The 19,141-nt window shown below is 44.4% G+C and overlaps 1 protein-coding gene across 8 annotated transcripts in view; it reads left to right on the top strand.

Moving 5' to 3' along the window:
- The window catches only part of MAP7D2 (MAP7 domain containing 2), a 96,978-nt gene that overhangs the window by 58,287 nt on the left and 19,550 nt on the right, over positions 1–19,141 (top strand). For 5 of the 8 annotated variants that reach the window (XM_043460007.1, XM_043460000.1, XM_043460001.1 and 2 more), the window contains 5 exons: positions 236–358; positions 2,999–3,129; positions 4,670–4,779; positions 15,986–16,263; positions 16,835–16,967. In XM_043460007.1, the coding sequence (XP_043315942.1) occupies positions 236–358; positions 2,999–3,129; positions 4,670–4,779; positions 15,986–16,263; positions 16,835–16,967 (775 nt within the window). The remainder of the gene's footprint in view (positions 1–235; positions 359–2,998; positions 3,130–4,669; positions 4,780–15,985; positions 16,264–16,834; positions 16,968–19,141) is intronic. The other 3 variants (XM_043460008.1, XM_043460002.1, XM_043460005.1) reach the window with 1 other exon arrangement.

Below are 19,141 nucleotides of genomic sequence, written 5' to 3'. Positions count from 1 at the left end.
GAACGAATTCTGGCACCCCAAGAGAAGTAACGCACTCTCCCAAGCTCTAAATGACACATTGTCCGTTTTCTTTTACTGTGACAAGCTCCAAAGCCATCCTTTGCTACAGTATTTTTATTTTCCACATTCATTCTGCCACCCCAATATTGATTTGCATCAGGCACTGTGTTGTTTTAGGCATTTTATTTTGTTTTGATTTTGCTTTTTAAAATTTTCATTTGATTCCATCCCTCAGCTCATGGCATGCACCTTAGTCCCATGGAAACATTTCTTGTTATGCGACTGTTGACACCCACACAGGCTTCTTTAGCCAGAAGCAGAAGTACACTCATGCTCTCTGAGCAGGCCAGTGACTCAGGTAAAAGAGGCCAAGCTGGTGACACTGAGGAAGGTGCCCCAAGTGGTATTGGTCGGCCTATGAGTTTTTCCTGAAGTTTTGTATCTTGCTTCCTGTTCCCTGGCTTCATGAAATGTCTTCAATGGTTAATAACATTTTCTATCCACCAGTGTTTTACTGTTGCTATGTTCCTTGTCTTTCAAGTGTTACAGAGGTGAGTAAGTTATTTTATGATTGAGGGCATGTGGATTAGGAAAAGAAATCCTTCATGAGCTCTGGAGGTTAGTAGACTTTTTTAACCAGACAGTATGGTAAAAATAGCCTATACACTGCAATCTAAGAAATCCCGTAACTAGCCCTACCACTTACTAGCTCTTACCACTTTGGGTAAGTTAATTAACCTCTCTAAGCCTCTGTTTCCTCATCTATAAAGTGGAGTTATTTTAAATTGGCATGAGGGTTAAATGAAATAGCACAGTTCTGGGCACAGTAAGCACAAATATCTAGAGCCTCACTACTCAGGCTCCACCAGACCTGCACACTGAAGTCCAGGAAACACTGGGCCACATCATCAAAGCCTTTCCTTGACCAAAGCAGATCAGACTGTCACGGCATGGTGAATGGGGACTAGCATTCTCTGTTTGCAAATAACGCCATGCCTACATTAGGCATGTCGGGTCTCCATCTCAGTTCCCAAGATATAGTGTATTCAGTGAGATAACATATAATTGACATATTGTCCTCTACCTTGTTCTGTCTGTTTACAGGTAGTTGTGCAGAAACAGCACAGCAGAGAATATATAAAATGGCCAATAAGCACATGACAGGATGCTCAACAGTCTTAGTCGTTAGAGAAATGCAAATCAGAATCGTAATACCATTTCATATTTACTAGGATGACTAAAATTAAAAAAAAAAAGATAATACAGTTGACTCTTGAACAATTTGGCAGTTGGGGGTACCAGCCGCCTCAGTCAAAAATCTGCATATAACTTTATAATCAGCCTTCTGTCTTGGTTCCCCATACAGACTCAACCAACCACAGATAGTACTATAGTGTTTACTATTGAATAAAATCTGACTGTAAGTGGACCCATGTGCTTCAAACCCTGTCTTATTCAAGAGTCAGCTGTAATATGTATTGGCGAGGATGAGGAGAAATTACAGCCTCCGTACATTGTTGGTGAGAATGTAAAATGTTGCAGGCGCTCTGGAAAACAGTCTGCATGTTTTTCAAAATGTTAGAGTTACCACATGAACCAGCAATTCTACTCTGATGTAGAGTCGAGGAAGTTGAAAACATACACAAAGTATACGGGTCTTAGTATTATTCATATTAGCCGCAAGGTGGAAACAACCCAGATGTCCAACAACAGATGAATGGACTGAAAAAAATGTATTTATTTATAAAGTAGAATATTATTCAGCTGTGAAAAGGAATGAATTACTGACATGCTACATGATGAACCTTGAAAACATTATTCTCAGTGAAAGAAGCCAGGCAGAAAATGCCACAAGTGATATGATTTTATCTATATGAAATGTCTGGAATAGACAAATCCAGAGTGACAGTAAACAAGTGGTTTGCTAGAGAGGAAGGGGAGTCAGTGCTTAATGGGCACAGAGTTTCTTTTGTGGAGATTGAGAATATTTTGGAATTAGACCATAGTTATGGTTGCACAACCTCTGAATATACTAAAAGCCACTAAATTGTATACCTTTAAAGGGGTGACTTTATGATATATGAATTATGTCTCAAACAAACAAAAAGTTCCTGGAAAGTAGGAAGTATCCCCATTTTGAGAACAAAGAATGCATCAAGAGGACCACTCCTAGGATCGATGATTCTCTAGGAGGTCTCAGAGCTATGATTTATCACAGCAAATGGCTACAGAGCAAAATAAGTAAAGGGAGAAACTGCATGGAACAAAGTCCAGGGAAGAGCAGGCACAGGCTCGCAGCATCCTCTCCCAGTGTAGTCACACAGGACACATTCCCCCAGCAATGAGTTAGGACATGTGTGAAGTGTTGCCAACCACAGAAGCTCATTATACACTCAGTGCCCAGAGTTTTTATTGGGGGCTGGTCACATGAGCACCCTCTGCCAGGTCCATGCTCAAATTCCAGACTCAGAAGAAAAGCATGTGTTCAGCATAAATCATAATGTTTGTACAAACAGTTTAGGCACAGTGACCTACTTATCAGTTAATGGTGAGAACCCTTCTGAAATCCAAGTTTCCAGAGGCTTACAAGGGTCAACCTTATAAACAGGCCCTTCCAAGGACAGCAGCCAGGTCTGCTATGTTAACTCTCTCTTGTACAAGGGAATTGACATTTAGAGAGATTAAGTAACCTACCCAAGGTGAACCAGCTATTAGGTGATGGTGCTAGGTCCACCTGGCTCCAAAGCCCAGATTTTGAATTCCTGAAATGACCTAGACTCTTCAGCATTGAGCATGGGAGTCTTTTAAGATAGCATCTATTCTGCATATACTAGAAAAAGTATGGCAGTGTTTTGAGAATGTGGATTGCTCATGTCACGTTTTAACTGAAATGTGGTGTTCTTCCCAACTCTCTGCTTTCCTTCAACTTTTCCGTCTGTTCTCCCTGTCTCTGGCTTTTATACTGTAACTCTAGTATCCCATGCCTGTCCCCGTGTAGCTCCTGCTGGCTCCCTTAAATCTTCCTACAAGTCTTCTCCCACTCGAAATGTCGAGAGGAAGAAGATCGCATCTACATCTGGTGGAGGAGATGCTGGGAAAGGCGCCCCTGCCGGAGTGGAGGCCTCTCCAGTAGGTTTCTATCCATTCACCTCTTGGGACTGGGTTATCTTACATTGTGATTATTCCCTGCACTTGACCTGGGGTCTGTTTCCATCAGTCTCCAGGGACTGCTCAAGGAAAAGATTTGGTTTTAAATGGCACCCAACCTTTGAAAATCCTGTAACTTTTTGCACCCTCCTAAATCTTACTGCCTTGAAGTAGATTTTCAAAACCCTCAGAAGGAGGTTGGGGGGTCAGAAAGAATGTTCCGAGTGCCCTTTCTCTGCTTCTTTAAGAATGTCTGCTTCTGGGCCAGTCTTGCTTCTACAGGCAACTAGAACTGAGGTTCTGGGTCAACTTTCATCCACATCAGTGGCCTTTGAACATTTTTGTTGTCTTGCTAACACCATCAGTAAGACAGATGTTGAGCAGTATCCCCAATTGTGTCTGTTTAGAAATTATATATGCCATATTACTTTCATTAGTTACCACTTGCTGTGTAACAAATCACCCCAAACCTTAGCAGCTTAAAGCAAATGTGTATTACCTCACTGGTTCTTTGGGTCAGAAATTGAGGACATCAGAGCTGAGTGGTTGTGGTTCAGGGTCTGTCCTGAGGGTGTGGTCAGGACTGCAAGCAGCTAGGACTGCAGTCGTCAGAAAACTTGTCAGGGGTTTTCCAGGATGGCTCGTTCACGTGGCTCTTGGCAGGAGGCCCCCATTCCTTACTGCATGGACTTCTCCATAGAGCTGCTTGAGAGTCCAAACAACATGGCAGCTGGCTTCCTCCAGAGCAAAAGATCAAAGAGAGAGAGAGAGACCAACTCATGCTTGAGAAGGGAACTAAGCTCCACCTGTTAAAGGGAGGAGCATCATATCACGTGTGGACTTATTTTAAATACCACATTACCATTGGGCATTTATTTTGTAATACCATATTTATTTTTTTAATCCAGTATGATCCTGAGCTTCTCACAGGAGAAGTGAATGTTTCAGATGCTAGGGTTTTACTGTAGGATGGATTACTGTGAAAGGGGGCTAATGTATGTGGGCCCCATGAGGATTTGCTGCAAAAAGTTACAATAGGGAGAGAAAAGCACCACCGTCGTGGAGCATCTGGTCTGGGCCAGGCCCAGGGACCAGTGTGGGGCAGGCCATGGAGATGTTGGGGGATGGAGGGGTTACAGTCCCTGTTAAACCAGGTACACTGTCAAGGTCTCCAGCTCACTGTCTCGCACCCGTCTATAGCTATCTTATAGTGATTGTATATCTTTGTAGTCATTCCAGGTTCTGTATGTCCAGGACCATAATCTGGTTCCCTTGTTAGCTTATTGTAAGATAACAAGGAAAAGGAGGTATTTATGTTTTAAGACTGAAATTTTTTCCCCTAACTGAATGACCTAAATGTGATGATCCCCTGGTGCTTTTCTGCAAAGATTGCCATGGTGGGAAGCAGTATAGCTTTGTTTGGTTCCTTCTGAAAAAAAGCTGTGCGTCACTTCCATCTGGGGTATTTTTAAAAATCATGGAAGTGATGGGCCATGGCTGTCCTATTCTGTGTCTCCTACAGACAGAGAAGATGAAGAGGGGGCCGAGAGCAACTGCTTCTGTACCCAGCGTGGGCCTCATGTCTCCTCTGAGAAGCATTTCTAAGAGGTCGTCTTCTCCTGTGACATCTAAGTAAGCCTCTTTCTTCTTCGCCACAGTCACATGCAGTTTGGGGGGAGGCTCTGGGTGGGGTGGCATGTGCCTCCAGCTCCCCCACAAGGCGTGGCCAGCTCTCTGAGGTGTGCTATATGTTTCTGGATAAACAGTGGGGTCTTGAGGGCTTCGTTGCCTGGTGGTATTGGACCCTGATTTATGGAGATGATCCACTTGGCCTGTTTTCTTTTGGTGAATCAGTCCCCTTCTACTTTTCTGGCCTTCTCCTCCAGCTGCATCTTGAGTGAAGGGATTGCATTGTACTTGAGCTCTGATGCTCCATGCTTGTTCTCATGCCCTCTCGTCTTATCTATCTCTTTAACAGAGGCAATAATAACTTCTCAGTCACCATCCGCAGTGTGTTTTTTTAATAATAAAGACATTATATTCTTTTGTTAAGAACTGAGTGAACTCACCAATGAAAAACTGTGTGACTGAAAAACAAATGTACACTGTGTGACCACTGACCTAAGTCTTTTAAATATTTTACTAAATATTTTACTGACAAGAATAACTCAATATATTAATAACTCAATCCAGCAACAGAATGGAAACATCTTCAGAAGTACTGAGGAAGAAAGAGAAATATGATTTTAATTTGGAAAAAAGAAGATATATATATAGAGAGAATCACATAATGCTTGTTATAGTACAACAGTTTGGTTCAGAGAACATAGGAAGAAACCCAGATTTTTAATGAACACTTGGGAATTTAAAAAAAATATATTTCAAAGTGATGTCAGCTCTTATTTCTGATTTGTTGCTTTCTGAGACTGTTCCACTAATATTGTTTTGCTCAGAGATTGCTGTGATTTTGATAAACTGCTAATACTGGTTATTGATGTATCTGCCTTCCATAGAGAAAATCTTTCTGTAGCATATTACTGAATTCATAGCGTTTTTTTTTCCCCTGAAGTCCATTGCATTCTTTCTGTGCCTGTATTGCCTGTCTTTGGTTATGGTATTGCTCTTTTGCAAACTTTAAATCCATTAGATGGGCTTTGAGGTCTCTGTCTTATTTCTGAGCCTTCCATTTACATATCACTGCTCTGGTATCAGTTTGGGACATTGACATTAACAGGGAGAAAAACCTGTTCCTACTGGGGTTTTTCCATATTCCACCCTGTCTTTGCTGGATATTGACTCTTTGTCCCTGCATCGATAGTAGCTGGCAAGTTTAATCATCATCATTGTACATTTCACAGAGATGAACTGGGTGGGGGAGGGTAGAGGGCATTCCCTCTGTAGAGATAAGAATTCAGTTTTTGGAAGCAGGCTTGTAGTGGGCTCTGTGCTATTTCTTTGAAGTTGAAAATCTTGAAGGTTGTGTTTCAGGAAATACTTTATATTTTAAAGGACATAATATTTGAATGTTGTAAAGGCCTTCTCTGACCAAAGAGACTCAAACACAATCCCAGACTTTTTATAATGTAGTTCAATTTAGAGAAATATTTAAAATTTCCATTCTGTCCAGTATTGAGCAGCTAGTAGATGCCTCCTAAGTATTCGTGGAATGAATGAGGGCAGGCCACTGTGCTAGGTGCTCTGGAGAATCCCCAAGCAAATGAAAGTAGTCTCCACTTGGCTGGGCCCCCGGTGACAGAGGAGGTAGATGTGGACCCAAATAAGGACAGTTCTAGGCCTGCTCCAAAGAGAGAGCTGCGCACCTTCAACTACTTGTCCCTCAGAACTCAGCTCAGCTGGCATCCTCTCCAGAACCAGCCAGAGTGGAATTTGCCCCTTCTTTGTGCTCATAGGACATGCCTGTGTCAGTCCTTCCTTCAGCAAACACCCGTAGAGCACCTACTCTGTGTCCAGCGCTCTTATCAGTCCTCGTGGAGCTTGCCTGACAGTAAACAGCAGATATAAAGCAGGTGGTGATAAATTCTGTGAAGAAAAATGAGCCTGGGTCAGATGGCAGAGAATGGCAGAGGGGAGTAGCTAGACCAGGTGGTCACGAAATACTTTTCTGAGGAGGTGACGTCAGAGCAGAGCACCCTGCATGAGGCGAAGGAGCAGGATGAACTGATATATGCTTCATTGCACTTGATTTCTTGCTTGGCTGCCGAGAGGGCAGGGGCTGACTCAGTTTATTGTTGCACAGTCTGGGCTCGATATGAGTCTGTGGATGCTTAGCTGCGGGGCGTGAGGTGGATCTGGAGGGCAGAGTGGTCTGAGTAGGTATGGGCAGTGCTGGGGCCAGACCTACCCAAGGACTCAGACCTTTTGGATCCTCATTCCTCCTAGAACATTCATCAGTTTATTCTCCCACTGAGCAGTTTCTTAAACATTCTGTTTTCTGGGCTGCATGCTTCACTTGGGGAATTTTTAAAGGATGAGGGATAATGGTTTCTATACCATGCTGCACAAGATTCCTACCACTTTCAACAAATTGATAGACTAGCTTTAATTTTCAGAATCCTATACATGCCATCTCTTGCATAGGCAGGAAAAAGAGCACACACTACCACAGCTGGACTTCTGTGCACAGGGTGCCCTGGGGATAAAGATTGCTCAGGCACCTCCAAATCAGAACTACCAAGTCAAGACATCTAAGGAATAGCAAACATTTCTTGATTTTAAAATGTTCAGAAAGAAAGTTGTTTCTCCCGGGGATGAAAAGTAGTGAGTGAACTACAGTGGGTATGGGCTAGGTCTGAGACATGTGGAAAGCCAAGTAGACTGCAAGTAAATTCTGAAAATCCAACCAAACTACAGCAGTGAAAAAGAGTGGATTTCAGCTGCCCACAAGCAGTGGGTGGATTTCAGGTATGCAGTGTTAAGCAGAAGAAGGAAGTTGTAGAAGAATGTCAGCAGTGATTCCATGTATCCTGAGTTCCCAGATGTTCACACCCAGTGTGTTTTTAGGAATATAAATGTGGTAAAATGATTTTTAGAAAAGCTAATAAAATGGCAAACATAAATGCAGAATGATGATGACCTTTGAGGAGTAAGGGGGGGTGGGGTCAGGAAGGGGCATGTGGCAAATCCTGGCCTAGTATGGCTTCCTCTTGCACTAGTTGGTGTGCGTGTGAACGTTTCTTATATCATTCTTCATATGTTTTGTATTTTATAAGTAATCTTTTGTATACTCAATATTGAAGAAAGATGAAAAAGAAACACTTGATTTTTTAAAATGGTATCACACAAAATAAACCCCAACCACATGGGCATTTTCAGCTTTCCCTTTGTGTAGACCAAGCGTGTGATCTTTACAGCACACTGGAAGTGACATGGTTTTGAATAGCATGGGATGGAGGCTAGTCAGACACTATGAAGGCAGACGGGACTTGTGATGAATGGCTCTGACAGTGCATTGTTCTCCTCCCAGATCTGTTGTTGTTGTTCAGTTGTTAAGTCGTTTCTGACTCCTTGCAACCCCATGGACTGCAGCATGCTAGGCTCCCCTGCCCTTCACTGTCTCCCAGAGTTTGCTTAAACTCATGTCCATTGAATCAGTGATGCCATGCAACCATCTCATCCTCTGTTGCCCCCTTTTCCTCCTGCCCTCAATCTTTCCCAGCATCAGGATCTTTTCCAGTGAGTCGGCTCTTCACAGCAGATGGCCAAAATATTGGAGCTTCAGCTTCAGATCAGTCCTTCCAATGAATATTCAGGGTTGATTTCCTTTAGGATTGACTGGTTGGATCTTCTTGCTGTCCAAGGGACTCTCAAGCACCACAATTCGAAAACATCAGTTCTTCAGCACTCAACCTTCTTTACAGTCCAACTCTCAGATCCGTCCATGACTACTGGAAAAACCATAGATTTTACTATACAGACCTTTAGACAAAGTGATGTCTCTGCTTTTTAATATTCTGTCTAGTTTTGTCATAGCTTTCCTTCCAAGGAACAAGTGTCTCTTAATTTCATGGCTGCAGTCACCGTCCACAGTGATTTTGGAGCCCAAGAAAATAAAGTCTGCCACTGTTTCCACTTTTTCCCCCGTCTATTTGCCATGAAGTGATGGGACTGGATGCCATGATCCTAGTTTTCTTAACGTTGAGTTTTAAGCCAACTTTTTCACTCTCCTCTTTCACTTTCATCAAGAGACTCTTTAGTTCCTCTTCACTTTCTGCCATTAGAGTGGTATCATCTGCATATCTGATGTTTTTGATATTTCTCCCAGCAATCTTAATTCCACCTTTAGATTCATCCCAGATCTGAACAGTTAAATCACTGTAGGGTGGCTGTGCATATTAATAGCATTGTTCTTTTAAGTGTTCAAGGTTATTTTCATTGTTGATTGGCATTGTCGGGTACTTGTATGGTTTTAGAAAACTAGTTTCAGCAACACTGTTAAGGAGGTGGATGGAGCATAGATTGCTTCTTATAACCTAGAGAAAGGAAATTGAGTGTGACCAAGTGGATTTACCCAGTCTGTCTTGCCTTTGCCTATGCCTGTTGGTGCTGTTTGTACTCCTAGTTCTTCTGTGTGAAATATTCTCTAATGGTTTCAGATTCTTAGAAATGTATTCCAAATTGGTTTGGTCATTATGATGGGAAATGTATCCATTATCCTTTGCTGCTGTGACAAGCTCTCTAAAACCTAGTGGCATAAAACAACAATTTGTTATTAATTCTCACAGCTCTGTGACTTGGGCTTACTTGGAGGGTCTTAGTTAGGGTCTTTTGTGTGGTTGTTCTGTGGATTAACATGGGCTTACTGGAAAGTTCTCACCCTGGGGGTCTTCTCTGCAGTTATGGTTCACTGTCAACTGGTGTTACAGTTACAACCTAAGGTCCAAGATGGCCTATTAAGGATTTTGGCCCATAAACCCCAGTTAACGCCTGTGCCTCAAATTGGCACAGCATTCCTTCTCTGCTGTGTTTTCTTGGTCAAAGCAGTGGAAACACCTCAGAATCAATGGAATGGAAAAATAAACTTGAAAAGATTATGTGAGGTGGAAGAAGATATTATTGGGGCCATCTTTGGAAAATTTAATCTGCCAAAGATAATGACTTTCAGAGATAGCTTGCCTGAGATCAATTTTGTATCAGGAATCTAAGTTAATTTCATTTTATCATGCATTAGAAACAAAACAGATAGTCTATATGAGGGAAGGAATTAAGGCAAGTTGTCTGATGGCCCAAAATAAACACCTCCCACTTAGAATCACAGGTTCCTGGAGCCAACCTGTCTATGCCTTTCATGGTTGAGGGCATTTAATTAGTCACTGCCAAGCACCATTCCCATAGGCTTCTTTGGTAGATGTGTGGCAGCATTGTTCCTGCCCAAATGAGTATCTACAGTGGACCAGGGCTCCCTGCAGTAATGGTTTAACTATTGTGTGTGTTACCACCATCCTTCTCAGATAGATTTACATTCTTTCCTGAAATTTTTCTTGAAAAGGATAATTGAAAATGTTAAGTTATACCCCCTGCTCACAGCCATACTTATATACTCACCCAGTCTTGGTCCTGTATTTGTCAGTCTTAGTAGAGAATAATTTGAGTTTAGACCAATTTTAAAAACCTTTTTATTTTGAAATCACTTCAATCCTATAGAAGAATTGTGAGAATAGAATAAAGAACATCCTGTTAGCATGTAGCTGCATAGACTTCATCATTCCCATCCGCTACTCACTCTCATTCAGTCTCCATAGATACACATTTTCCGAGAACCATTTGAGAGTCATTTGCAGACATCCTGACCCTTTATCCCTAAGAATGAAGATATTCTCTTGTGTGACCACAATATAGTTGTGCAAAGTCAGGAAAGTTAACATTTGACATGATGTTGTTAATTTCAAGATTGCAATCTTTGCCTGCTGTCCCAGTGAGATCCTCTACATCATCTTTTTCCTGGTCCAGAATCCAACCCAGGGTCCCACATTGCATTTAGTTGTCTTGCCGCCTCAGTCTCCATTAACTTGCAACAGTTCTTCAGCCTGTCTTAATAACCCTGACATTTGTAAAGAGCACAGACCAGTGGGTTTTTTTTTTTAGGACTGTCCTTCATTTTGAGTTGGTTTGCTGTTTCCTCATGGTTAGACTCAGATTATACATTGGGGGCAGGAGTCCCATGGAAGGGATATTGGTTCCTTCTCAGTGCATCGTGTCAGGAGGCCATGTTTCATTAGTGGTGATGGTAGCTGTGATCACTGAGTTAAGGTGGTATCCACAGGTTTCTCTGGTATAAAATTGCTCATTTTCCCTCTGGAAAGTAGTCAGATGTGATTGGCAAATAGACTTGTCAGAATGTTGATCAAGCTGGGCTGATGAGGCAACAGACCCTCCCATCCTGTGGGTGGGCTGTGTCCACTTGGCCTGGAGTCAAGTTGCTTGGGAGAAAAATAGAGCTAGATTCCAAGATGTGGAGGAAAAAAGCCCTTTGGGTTTATGCTTTGCAGTAAACTCATGTTCAGAAGCGTGACAACCCTCTCCCGAGAGTCTTCTTGCTGCTCTGCTTACAGAGGTGTTTGTTTATATTTCCAACCAGTCATGGAACCTCAAAAGGTTATATAAGCCTGCCTTGTGCATCAGAGAGGCCTATCTCTGTTAACCCAACAAAATTTGTGAATTCCTTTTGTTGGGTTTTTAATCACTGGAGATATTGAGCTTTTAAAAATTGAAGTGGAAAAGCTATTTTAAAAAGCAAGATGAAAAATCTAGTGATTTGGCTCTCTCATCTCTTTACGCCTCTTGGGAAAGGTCATTTAAGCATTTAGGATTGGGGTATTCTTATCTAAAATATGGTTAATAGTAATTTCCTGTGTACCTCACTGGGTTATTGTGGTGATCAAATAGATCCTTATTAAATAGATGAGAAGTTACTTTAGAATAAAACTATGAAAGCATAGTGAGTTCCCTTATTAATTTGTGTTTAATTTCTTTCATCAGCCAAGATATCTATTTCTAGGAAACTGGGGAAACAAGAACTTTGCTACAGTTGGTTTAGCTTGCAGTAAGTGGTGTGAGCAGGGGGCCAGAGAGCCTCGGGGCCTGGCAGACCAGCATCACCTGGTGCAAGATACCCATGTTCAGCAGCCCTTGCAGGGCTGGCAGGGTACTGCATCCATGTAGGAAGTAGTGAGGCAGGATGAGCAGGAAACTCTACAGATTTGGAAATAAAATAGGGAACTTCTAAGATTGTATTCTGTAGTTTGGTCATTTGGTGTTTTTTAAAAAAGCAGTGACTTAATCTTCTCTTATTTGAAGGTCGTGTTTGTACATGTACGTGTGTGTGTGTGTGTGTGTGTGTTCTAAGTTATTATATTTTTTTTTATTGGGCAAGGGCTGGGGTAGGGGAATGTATCTAGATTCCTTAATGTATTAAGTTTTATCCCAAATAATTTGCCCTTACTTCTCAGGTAGCAGTTATTTTTAGATGTGTGTTTATGGACAGCTGGCCCACTTTTATTTATAATAGAACCTTAGAGTTTGTGGTGTGAACAGAACGTATGTGTGACTGTTCTCTTAAAGCAAGTTGAAGCAAGGCTGCTCAGAGCTGAGTAGGTCTGAAGCTGTCAGAACCTCTCCTATCCAGGCGAGGCCAGCCTTTCCCCTTGATATCATAGTCCTGCCTTGCATGTCCCTCTTACAGGCTCTGAACACACTGACTGAGGGGAGGGCATGACTTCATTGGGCTCCATTCCCTTCTGAGCGTGAGCCATTTAGACCAGGCCATGGGATCATGTTGGGATCTAGAGGCTGCCTTTCTGCTACTAAGGTGGGACTTTAGAATGAATTGGGCCTGTAGCCATTTCAGGCCTGTTACCCACTCCTCCCTGAGTCCAGCCCTGGAGACCCTCCTGGGTGGAAGTGGGGTCTGAGAGCTCCTCCCATGTCTGCACATGTGTGACAGGTACTTGCACCAGGACCCCAGGGAGCCCACGTCTCAGGCACCCATGAGGGAAGTGCAGATGTGTGCTTGCTGCAAGCAGGTCCCTTAGACAATTATAATGGAGTGGGCGGTGGGTGCCCAGTACCTTTGCTCTGTCTCATCCAGCAGAGAGGTCATGCTTCACTCCTGGGGGAGGAGGATGAGGGCCAGGAAAAAGAGCAGATGGCTTTTTGCCAGTCCTTTCAGTAGCAGAAATTCCTAATTAATGAGTCAAGTTAGGAATGCTTATGGCAGGAGGACATGTTTCTGTCTGCATCATTTGCCATAAAACAGCAGCCTTCCTATGGCTAGCCTCTCCAAGTCCCACATCCAGGAGTAATGCTTTATACTGTTGACCGCCCCTGCAATGGTTGCACTAGAGCTTCACAGAACATGCACTTGACATTCCAGGGAGTAAGTGGCCTGTTTTGATCTTCTCAGTGTACAGGACCAGCTCCCTCAAGAGCCCCTCCTGGTGGTTATAGAATCATTGCATCCCTAGATGATAGTATGGAAGGAGGGCATTGTTGAGCACATCTCCTGCCATACAGTTATACAGGCTGTTTGAGTCTAAACACAGGTTTTCCGAGCTAATTGGAAAATGATGCTTAATGGAACATTGTCATCATGAGGTAGCAGGGCCTGTGGTTTCCCTCATTATGCTTCCTCCTGCTTTTGGTTTGTTCTTATCTGTAAGGATAACTCAGATTTTATTTTATCATATAATAACACCAACATCTGACAGCTATTGTGTGCTTACTCTGTGCCCCTTCTAAAATGAACATCTGGGGATCATGGTGACCCCAAACTCCAGCTTAGCCACACTGTGAATAGGGAATAGGGCCAAGTTGAAAGAAGTGGAGTTGGAGTTGAAGGTTCAGACCACAGTTCAATGGCTTATTTAACTTCTCTAAGCCCAGCTTCCTCCTCCGTAAAGTGACTGTAATAATAGTACCTGTGTCATAACTGGTTTTTGAGAACTAAAAGACACACATATATACACATACATACATAAATACACTTATCTCAGGGGCTGGTGTGCAGACAGCACTCAGGAAGTATGAACAGAGTTTTGGAAGGTGCTAGATAAAGCCTGAATTCCACATCACTGGAGGGGTGTTCCAGGTGCAACTCTGAACACTGGAGGCACTAAGAATTCCCTCTCCAGCCCAGGCCCTTTAGGAGGCTTATTGGCGGGCCTTGGAGGTGTGGGGATTAGGACACCACCCCTCCAACCAGAGCAGCACCACTTTCATCTGCTTTAAACACATAGAAGGTATGTGGGGGGTGCTGTATATGTGTCTTACCTCAGTGGTTCTTGGCTGGAGGTGATCTTACTCCTGAGGGAACATTTGATTATGTCTGTAGACATTTTTGATTGTTACAACCTCTGGAGGGGGAGTGGTGGAGATTGCTACTGGTGTCTAGTGAGTTGAGGCCAGGGATGCTGCTAAACAGTGCTCAGAATGGCCCCCCAGAAAGAAAGATCTAGCCTAAATGTCATGGCAAGGTTGAGAAACCCTGGTACATATGCATATGTATATGGAGGGGGCAAGAGGATTCTTTACCTGGCCTTTATTTGGTTGGTGTCTAGGAACAGAATTAGAAAATCAGGGGTATATAGTGCATGTGGAAGGAAACGCCTGGTTGTCAAGAGATGCCCTGGGAATGGTGGGGCCTGAGTCAGCTGAGCCCCAGGACTGAGGCAGGACAGTCTGCAGAGGGAAAGCACCATCCACATGTGGACAAGGTATCAGGGGGTTCTGGGTGACTCCACACCTAACAGGATGTTGGCGCAAGGGAAGTTGGTATGGCTAGTATGAAGTGATCCTTTCTGGTCTCACACTGGTCCAGCTAGGGGGTGGACTGCCAGAGAGGGGTGTACAGTTCACCATGGAAGTGGGATCTGGATGGATTCCATATCTGTAAAATGGTTGATGCTGAAACATCTGAATTTTAAAAATTCAGGTCACTTTTAAGTCACATTCTTTGGGTCACTGTGCAGCCCTCAGCCTGGCACGGACTGAGAAAAAGTGTTCTCTTCAACAGCCAGAGTTTGCCTTTTACCATGAGAGCATCAGTTAAAAACTGGCCTGCATCTTTTCCAGTCCACATACCCCTTGAGGATTATTTTCCAGCTCAAGACCAAGTTTAATATTGATCCGATCTTGTTTTTTCCTTACCACTAGTATCTGATTAGGTAACTCTTTAGGTCTCTGGTGAGAAATTGGCTTTTAACATTATGTTGACTTGCCATTTTTATAGGTCACAATGGTTGAATATTAGCAGTTTCATGTTGTTCAACCTGCTACAGGATTGAGAGTGACAATTTGTAATTTGTCAGCAGAGTACTTTATGTTCTCCTAAAAGTACTCTGTACAAATGTCACCGCAGTATATGTGAACTTCTGGGTATACTCAGCAACTGAATCTAGGCTGTTACCCATGTCATCAGCAACCAGAGCTCACCAGGAGCCAGACTTGGCTAGGACACCTGTAATGGACCTTCTTCCAACAGATGTAAGACAAGGTCCTATATTTTAACAAAACTGTATTTCCCTGGGTGGATATGGGCTTGTTCTCACATTTTGCATCTTCCCAGTAGCTGGAGAGATTCTTTTAAACCTTGAGAGCCTTGAAAAAGACACTCCCTCTCCCCACCTCTTCACTGACTTTGTTCCTCAGAACTTGAAAAGGAACCAGATGTCAGTTATACCTTAGCAAAGGTGATTTTTTTTTTACTGTATGACTCCACTTCTGTGAGGTACATGGAATAGTCAAATTACATGGAAAGTGTAAAGTGGTTTCCCAGGGGCTGGAGAGAGGTGAGAATATGGAGTTAGTGTTTAAAAAGTACAGCGTTCTGGAGGTGAACAGTGGAAGGGTGGTTGCACTATAGTGTGAATGGACTTAATGCCACTGAACTGTACACTTTAAAGTGGTTAAGATGGTACAGTTCATGTTGTGTGTATTTTGCCATAATTAGAAAAAAATAGGACTGGGCTCATTCATTGCCATATGCTGAAGCCAAATCCAACCTTGGTGTTCATTTAAAAAAGGAGGTGGGGAAATGCCTAACACTTTATTCTCATGTTGTCATCAAACTTAAGTGAAATCAGGACATGATGTCATCAGCTGGGCTTCCTAAAACTTTGTCCCTTCTGTCGGGGGTGTCTTATAGGTACCATACAGTCCTGTTAGGGTGATAGTACTTCAGGGACTGCTGAGTGTGTGCTCCTCCTTACATTTGTTCCTCTTGAAGGATGAAATTGTTCAGCTTTTTGGAATCAGATGTCTTCGGAACAGAGGGTTCTGTGGTCAGGCCCAGTAATCATCTTATGGCGTGGTTTTGGTTTTCCAGGGCAACTTCAAAAGCATATCCGCAGTCTCCAAAGAACACAAAGCCGCCATACCCAGGGTCTCCGATGAAGTACCGCCTCCCCAGCTTTTCTGGCCAGGAGACACCCAAGAAGAAAGCAGACAAAGAGAAGAGCAACAAGGAGAAGGAAGGTACCCTGACTCAGGAGGCAGCCAGCTCACCCAAGGAGGAGGCCCCAGAGAAGCACGTGGCAGACAGGCAGGCCACTGAGAAGCAGGAGAAGCACGAGGCCATGGCAGGGAAGGCCAAGGGCAGCAGAGGTAGGCCCTCCTTGCACAACTGGTTCTTCCACTGAGTCCATCCCCACAGGAGCCTCGGGTTTGGGGGAAAGACGGGGATTTTTCCCAGAGACGACTCCATGCCCTGGTGCTGCTTTCTCGGCTGGCACATTGCCCAGTCCTTCCCCTTGCTCTCCTGAGTGTCTCCTGGCAGAGGAGACCGAGGGACTAACACTGCTTCTGGCTGTGGAAGCCCCGGGGGGTGCTGAGCCATGTTCAGTCAGGTTATGCCCTTCCCACAGAGAGGGGCTCCCTGTAGTCCTCTAAGCTTCTGTGACAGCCATGGTGAGTTCACCCAAACAGGTGCAGTGGTGGAGGCTGCCATGGGGCTTGCTGGTGACCCATCTCTCCTCCTCGCCTTTCCACTGCCCTCCACGGTGGAATGCATCCAGGGTCCCAGCCAGCCCATGGCAGCCTCTGCTCGGTGGCTGATTGTGCTGGTCCCATCAGCATTTCCCGTCACCCACTGGGTTGGCTTTTTCAATTCCAAGTGGCAGCTGCCATGTGAGTGCAGTCATGATTTCATTTCCCTTGATCTTTTCCTCCGACGCAGCCTCAGGGAAGTCCACAGCGGGCACCACTGATGCAGGAGAGGCCACAAAGATCCTGTCTGAAAAGAGACGACAGGCCCGGCTGCAGAAGGAACAGGAGGAGCAGGAACGTCTGGAGAAGGAAAAACAAGACAAGTATGGGTAGTGCTCAGACCTTTTCAGACCGCTGTAAATGCCCAACTCCTGAATCTCAATGTTACAGACAGCCCCTGTTCTCAGCCTGGACTCTAGCACCAGCCAGGCCTCGCAGAACTATGAGTAGAGTTTGAGTTTTGTTTATAGAATGAGATTCTCCTTGAAAAGACTGGAGATGCCAAGACGTAAACATCTTGATTCTGCTTCCTAAATCGTGTCCCCTCCCCGCCTCCAGTTATCCTAACTCGCATCCCCAGATAAGAGAGAGGAGGGTTGAGCAGACACCTATTGATGGGGCAGAAGCCACCCTCATATTCCATGAGACACAAGGTTACAGGGACTCTATCCTAGAGCAGGACAGAAGATGTCTTGGCAGTGGTCCCTAAACTTTGGAGGGTATCACAGTCTGTTAAGGCTTGCAGTAAAAATCCACAGGCCAGGCTGTGTCCTGCCTCAGTATTTCACCAGAGTTTGAGAACCACTTCATTTATCCCCGGAGCACTTGGTCAAAATACAGACAGTTCTGTCTTTTCTAGTCTTAGTATTCAGAGAGAAATGCATGTTGAAGGACAAGGTAAATTTTATCATTAGTTGATATAGGAAGCTCTTAGGATAGTCACAGAGTGCAGTCCACTGCTATTGAAAGAATTAACATAACAGGAAGCCCACCATGCTGTAGTACTTCACGACTGGCACTAAGTTTAGAGTGATAGAATACTCTTGATCTGTAAGCGACCTTGACAAGTCTTTCATGGTCTCTCATTATGCTTTTGCTGATTTATTTATTTTTTTAAGGCTGGTGGGGGAACATCTGACTGGTCCCTTCTTCAAATTCTGGAGTTTTCTGATGATTTCCCCACCTCAAAGCTTTTGGGCAACAGCAGCAGGTCTTTTTGTTAGGTAGTGTGCTTGGGCTGAGTTGCATGGACCACAGGGTATGTGAAGGGAGGTCCCAGGAGAGGAAGCTGAGTCGCAGGACCTCCAGTGATAGGCCAGGGCCTGTGCAGGCCCTGAGCAGATGAGTTGCATGCCTGTAGCTTGTTCTGGGGCAGGTGCAGCCATCTGCCTTCCAGCCAGCACCCTCCTGCATTTCCTTCACAGCACGGCTCCTCAAAAAATCCCTGAGTTTATTTTCTCTACTCACCCTCAGAGTCTTCAAACCTTATACTCACAGTTCTTCCTAATTGCCAGATTCCTAATCATTTCTTCATTGGTCTTGCTTCTCTGTCCTCTCCTCATTCTCCTCTGTCCCCCGCCCCCCAGCCCCTACTCTTTGGCCGGCTTCACCTGAGAAGCCCTTCCTGAGCAGCACTGCTTCCTCCTGTCCTGCCCCATGCCCTCGTCATGCTGCTGGTGTCCTCTGGCTTCCAGTGTTTGGGGCTCACATTTCATTCAGCATCCTCATGCTCAACATTTGGGGTGCTAACCCAACTCTGTTCTCATCTCTCTTTCTACCCTCACCTTTTCTTTGCCTTGTTTTACCATCTGTTTCTGAATCCAATTTCATCTTGCTCTGTAAACCCTCCGTGCGTTCTGGTACAAGGGAGGCACTGAATCCACACGGGTATTGATGCTGCCTGAACCTGTGCTGCCCGGTACCACCACCTCTAGCCCCAGGCGGCCCCGACAGGGAAGTACACTCAACTGGAGTCCCATTGGGTTCCTTAGCCCAACAGCCACAGTTCAAGTGCTCAGCAGCTACATGGCTACTGACTGCTATATCGCACAGCACCAATCTCTAGAACGTTTCCCTCACCACAAAGTTCTATTGGATAGCACTATTGGAGGCAGTATGTCCAACTGCTTTATGCCTTTCTTTCAGTGTATCCCACATGTACCTCAAATTGAGCATTTCCAAAATAGACCTTACTTTCTCCCAGCCTTCCTTTCCGTTTCACAAGCTCTGTCCTCCACCTCCCCAGGCACCCGCAATCAGAAGTGTCAGAGCCAGCTCTGAATTCTCCTCTCTCCTTCCTTAGCATCCCATCCCGTCAGGTCTGTCTCAGCTGCCTCTAGTATAGTCATCTTCTCTTCATCTCTCTTCCCTCCAGGCCCTTCTGCCCTCGTCTCCTCCTGAGCTCTGGCCCCCTGTGACCTCTCACTGGAGCTGTGTCTATATGCGCCCAGATCTCTATTGTAGGTCTCCTAGAACTCATCTACTGTCCACACTATGT

Source organism: Cervus canadensis, chromosome X, assembly GCF_019320065.1.
Source record: "Cervus canadensis isolate Bull #8, Minnesota chromosome X, ASM1932006v1, whole genome shotgun sequence".
In the NCBI taxonomy this organism is placed as follows: Eukaryota; Metazoa; Chordata; class Mammalia; order Artiodactyla; family Cervidae; genus Cervus; species Cervus canadensis.
This window is presented reverse-complemented; position numbering and strand designations above follow the sequence as displayed.